This window comes from Micropterus dolomieu, linkage group LG15, assembly GCF_021292245.1.
Source record: "Micropterus dolomieu isolate WLL.071019.BEF.003 ecotype Adirondacks linkage group LG15, ASM2129224v1, whole genome shotgun sequence".
Taxonomy (NCBI): Eukaryota; Metazoa; Chordata; class Actinopteri; order Centrarchiformes; family Centrarchidae; genus Micropterus; species Micropterus dolomieu.
In genome coordinates, this window is record NC_060164.1 from 16,279,785 (window position 1) to 16,285,514 (window position 5,730).

The following is a 5,730-nucleotide window of genomic DNA, read 5'->3' on the forward strand; positions in this document are numbered from 1 at the left end:
CTGCAGCTGACAGAGGGCGCTCTTATATTCCTCCAGCTGACTCTGCAGTACCGGCACTTTCCTCTGGGCCAGCAGCTTCTCCTGCTCCTTTACACATACAGCACAAATCAGTGAGAACATGGAGAGAAGCACACGGTGTCTGTGAACAACATGAAGGTTACTCCACACACACAATCACATGGCAGGCAGTGTTAAAAACTTCAGTGATTGCATTTTGAATTGTTTTTTGTTCATCTACTAAAATTAACCGATTTTGTGTTTGGAGTGCACTGCCCACCCAGCAAACTGAATTAATAATGATAAAAGCGACCTAAGTTAGAGCTTTACTCATCTCACCTCATTTCAAAATTACTTTCATAATATTCAAGCATTTATTGGCAGCAGCGTTGTTATTGTATGAAGTGACATCATTAAGTTTTGGACCAATTTAAAATTTAAATCCAAAGATGGCTTTCCATCTTTGTTTCCATGATTGAGATGCGTCATTAGAGCCGACAAAAGCTTGATCCTTTCGGCTGCTATATTGGGAAGTAAGCAATTAAAGTATGAGGTGAAATTAAATGTCAGATTTGCTGGCAATATGCTTCCTAAACTTGAACATCATTCATGTAATTAGTAACACCTGTGCTAGAGTAAAATTAAGGTGACATTTTGAATAATGACTAAAATTTAAAGCAAATGAACATATTTATGAAATTGCATCAACTCGGGGCTTCCAGAGGCAGACACAGTCTTATTAAGACTCCACTAATAGGCCAACTTAATTATTGCTGTAAACAGACAAAACAAAATGCTAAAAAGGCTAATGTTACTGTAGTAAGTAAAAGAAGGAGTTATTCTTTATGTTTGCCACAGCGATTTGTCATCGAAGTATAACAATAAGTGTATGGTATTATGTTATGTTATGTATGTCAGTGTGCTTTAATTTAGTTTGTCCAATCAGTGGTAATGCAGAGAGTAGGCTAGCTTGTGTCTTTAGCTGGAGACTAACAAGATCACCAAGCTTGCTCCTTGATTACCTTTGGTCTTATCTTCACTGGATTTCAGCTCAACACAGAGTTGTGGCTCTTTGTCTTTATTCACTCAGTGAAATGTAGCTCGACCAATTAAACAGTTTCTGCACCTAGAGCAGTTCTGCCTCTGAGGAATATTTGTATAAATAAAGCTCGAATTTGTTACACATAATTAGCATGCACAGTCGTTCTTCCTGGCATTTGCTTCATTATGTGTCCTCACACTGTCAGACAGCAGGCCTGTCCGTGTGTCTGGTTGGACTGTTTGACTGTCTGTGCATGTTGCATGTGCACAGACCCACACGTACACACAGTAAAACACAGACAAATGCAGGCACAGGCAACCAATTGCACTGAGAAGCCAGTAACCTCATCAACCCCAGACACGTAGCCAGGGCTGACACACATGCAAACACTATCTTCTCCCCTCGGGAACTGCAGCACACACACACACACACACACACACACACACACACACAGTGACAACATTAGTGACCTCACCTCAGAGATGCCCACTGACACATTGGGAACAAGGGGAAGTGTCTGGTTGATTTGCTGCAAAATGTTTACATAGGTCTGGATCTCTGCAAGGTTCTGTGTAGAGGAAGAAAATAGAAGAGGAAAACATAAAAGAACTAACATAATAACTAACAATAACTAAAAACTCAACAAAAAGAAGAACATGCCTAAGCTATTCCATTTTGCAAACCTGAAACATTTTATCTGGTCTGCTCATAACCCTCTTGCTTATTTACTTTGCTCTTCTTATTTAGGATGAAATGAAAGTATCCATTAAAAGGCTTACATTTAGGTGAAATATATTTTTAAATGGTGCTAGCATTTCTTTACAGTAAAGAGCCTTTTTTTCATACCCATTTGTACAAGCTCTCAAATTTGGTAATAAAGAGGAGATATATTTCCGCTGTCCAGAGGGATACATCAAAGCTAAGGACCACAAACCCCGATATTCATGTGAGACATCTCCCTATTCTTTCCCACACAATATAGCAGTGCTTTTTGATATGCTATCTTCATATTGCAGAGTCACTGTTACAGACCATCGTAATTCGTCATCAAAAGCAGCATTGGGTGAAAATAAAAAAGAGGGAGACATTGTTCAGGCAAGCACATCTATGGAAAGTCATTTTCCTTTGTCTCAGCATTATTATGGCCATTGTGTTGCACCTTCAAGGCATTTCTACTGCGGAATAGTCAGTTTTTGTCTTTCCACTGTGCTTTCTTGTCATGTGTCAGTGTCTGTTACATTTTCTCAGCAATCCTTTCCTCACTCACATCACAGAAGGTAAATTATTGCTAAAGGCCCGGTTACATCATAACACATCCTTCGGCGCCTGTGTCAAGGTTTTGTGCCTTGTCATTTGTGCAGTGGTGGCCTGAGGTCAGAGGTGTTCAAAAGCACACAAACAGAATAACACGCACTGTGGTCTAAAATACTTTGAACTGATATTCTTTGACGTGAAATAGGTTTCTTGTGAGTTTTCCAATAAATCTAGGCAAAAGAAACTGAATTGAGATCAGAGATACTGTCAAAAAGAACAATATGGGCATCATTTCAAAATTTGGTAGCCCGTTAAAGATCAATATGTCATGACATATAAAGTATTTTTATTGATGACAAGGAACTATTTAAGTCATTTCTCAGTGAGTGGCTTTTACTGGCCCAATTTGTCAAAGCCATCAGTAAAGATTACTATAATGTGAGTATTGATGCAATTGCTCACTGTCACTTATGTACAGTACATATTGCGCCAGCATCAATATATATCGATTCATGCACTGATAAAGCCCACAACACACTCTCTCCTCAGCCACTGAAAAATTGATTTGTGGAATCTTTTATTTATTTACATTAACTTTTTAAAGTTACATATTTTATACTGTACATGGGCATAACATTTTCACTAAAATAGACTAATGCCACATAACTATAGTATTTGCAGCCTAACTTAAGGATTAGGCAACAAAACTACTTGGTTAGGTTTAGGAAAAGATCATGGTTTGGGTTAAAATCATGAGACAGGACTAGTTTTCTTTAATAAAATTTTACCAAAACCATAACCAAAGTGCTTTTTTTGTTGCCTAACTTACCCAACTGTTGCAAACTCCAGTGCACAATAAATTTGTTCCCTTCTTAGCGTAGTTAATTTGGATCATCCTCCAGCAGTAACACTGACCTTTTTGTGTCTATCTCTGGTGGAGTTGATATCATCCTGCAGGAACTGTGATTGGATCTGGTACTCCAGGTTTCTCAGCAGAGCGCCGTCAGCTTCCTACAAGAGTAGAGAGAAAATAAAAGGAAAACAACAATAGGGGACCCAGGGAAAAAACAGTGACATGAACCGTGTGAAGTGTTTTGATTTCAACAAAAGCCAAAGAACACTCAATTGTCATATTGCAGTCATACAATGATATGGAAAACTCTTCAGTGTCCAACTCAGTGCTAACTGGCAATTTAAAATCAGTTAAGTTGTGTTACTTATTTTATGTTTAGCAATCATGTACCCTTTTTTCACACAGAAATTTGAAATTAAATCTCTTTTCACTGGGGAAAGCTACTGTATTTATTCAACCAATATATTTATTCAACCATACTAAAACCAAATATAAATCTCATTTGATTTACTAATGTATCTGCTTTTACATGCCCAGGTTTTTCCATGTTTAAATTCTGGAGAATTCTGATGCAGATAAAATGCAGTTTTTTTAAAAAATGCTGATACATTCATGATGGTGTAAACAAACTTAATCTCATCCATATAGTACCTTGTTTAACTGTTCCAGTGTGCCTCGTAGCTGTTCTTGATAATCACATTCATTTCTATATCTGGAACATAAAACATCTCGATTATGTGTTAATATAAAGCAGAAGGAGGTACAACATAATATTCTCACAATAAGCTACAGTATTAGCAGTATTAGCACAGGAAAACTCACCTTAGGTAATCTGTGTCATTTGAGTCTGATTGCATGTTTGTGTTGGATGCAGTGGGACAGGACGGATTGCTGCACAATTTCATTTTTGGTGCTCACAGCATTGGAAAAGGGTTACTCGGGATAATCCACAGATCTCATTGTGAAGTTTTCACTGGAACCATTTTTTACCCCACAAATAATTCCTATTAAATCTGTGTGTGACAGTGTGTTCTGTAGATTGGAACATGGAGACTCTTTTTGGAAAGAAATGTTGCAGTTGGATTTTACTTTAATGTCTTCAAATGCTACTTGACATTAATGTGAGCATTACAAATTAAATTTACTATTAATTTCTATTATATTTAGTGGAAGCAAGGATGTTAATAGAGATAAGTGAGAAAATGTGTGTGTGTGTGTGTGTGTGTGTGTGTGTGTGTGTGTGTGTGTGTATTGCTGTCATTTGGAATAACTGACCCTTTAATTTATAACCATTATTTCAGTTCAGTGTCTATTCAATATCTTGTTTTATGTCTACTAATGAAGTTAAAACATGTTACAGTATTCAGAATCTTTTTTTTTTGCAGTTTGCATGATTACCTAATGAAGACGCAGTTGATTGATTCATCCGACTCTGAAAATTGCATCCATTCTGACAATGATTATATATTAATTTATAGTTTCCCATAGTTGCTGAGAAGTATCGTTTGTCTGCTATTTTATTTTTTAAACCAACATCTTCACTTCTTTAGGGTTAAGATTCTTTATCACTTGTTAATTCTGAGAACATTTCTACGTGTTTCTAATCACTGAAGAAGAAATTTGACCTTTGACACAAGATAAGACCAACCACTGCCCACTGTCTTACTTGCTGGTGAATTCATCCAGCATGCGGCAAGCATCTTTCAGCTCTCGCTCCAGCTTGGCACGGTCAGACGACAGCTCTCGGATGCGCTGTCTGTTGACATCAATCTGCTCTGTAAAGGCCTCCTCTAGGCCGCTGGCCTCTTCCATCCGCTGTAGCGTCTCCAGCTGCTTGCGGAACACGGCGTTGCGCTGCTCCAGGACTCGTGCCCTGTTGATGTACCGGGCAAAGCGGCTGTTGAGCTCCTGAAGGCTCTCCCAGCCCTGGATGGCTGAGATGCCCGCGGAGGTTTCAGAGTCCTCTGGTTCCTCATCAAAGACATCTGAGCGCTCGTACCTTTCCTTGCGCACTTCGTGCAGGTACCTGGTCTTGAACATGATGGTACGCTTCTCTCCCCTGGGTTGGTGGTATCCCCGGAGTGTTTGGTCCCCTTCCGCACCTTTATTGTGTGAAAACTCGGGTGCTCACCCTTGGCTGTCTCATGGTAGACTAAACGCTGTACAGCACTGGCTAGTGGCGAAATAGCCCCCAAAACCTCCCCCTGGCTGTGGTCGCGCACGCTGCAGGCCTGGGGCCTTCCAGAGTTCATTGTTGCCTTTGTGGCAGAGATTAGAAGAGACATGCTGTTGATGACAAAGCAGAACCACAAAAACAAACAATTGGCTGGCACCACGAAAGCACTGGGTTGTCACACACCATTATTTTGTTTCTTAGTCAGCTGCTTTCTAGATCCCTGTTTGATATGGCAGATTGGATGGTGGCCCAACACGGGACAGAGGGGAAATTTCGTGCAGTGCAATTTGTGTGGACTGTGGAGAACTATTCCTGCCAGAATTGAGAAGTGTTGACACACTGTGCTGAAACAAAAACTGCTTTGGTTTACAAGTGGGTAGTAATTGTGTTGCAGCTCGTGAGCTTAAA

At 39.5% G+C, this 5,730-nt stretch overlaps 1 protein-coding gene across 1 annotated transcript in view; it reads right to left on the reverse strand.

The window, feature by feature from the left end:
* The window catches only part of LOC123984231 (filensin), a 10,260-nt gene extending 5,072 nt beyond the window's left edge, over positions 1-5,188 (reverse strand). The window contains exons 1-4 of the mRNA XM_046071007.1: positions 4,813-5,188; positions 3,798-3,858; positions 3,209-3,304; positions 1,515-1,607 (exon numbers count right to left, since the gene is read on the reverse strand). Coding sequence (XP_045926963.1) covers positions 1,515-1,607; positions 3,209-3,304; positions 3,798-3,858; positions 4,813-5,186 — 624 coding nt within the window. The 5' untranslated portion in view covers positions 5,187-5,188. The remainder of the gene's footprint in view (positions 1-1,514; positions 1,608-3,208; positions 3,305-3,797; positions 3,859-4,812) is intronic.
* Between the last annotated feature and the right edge of the window lie 542 nt (positions 5,189-5,730).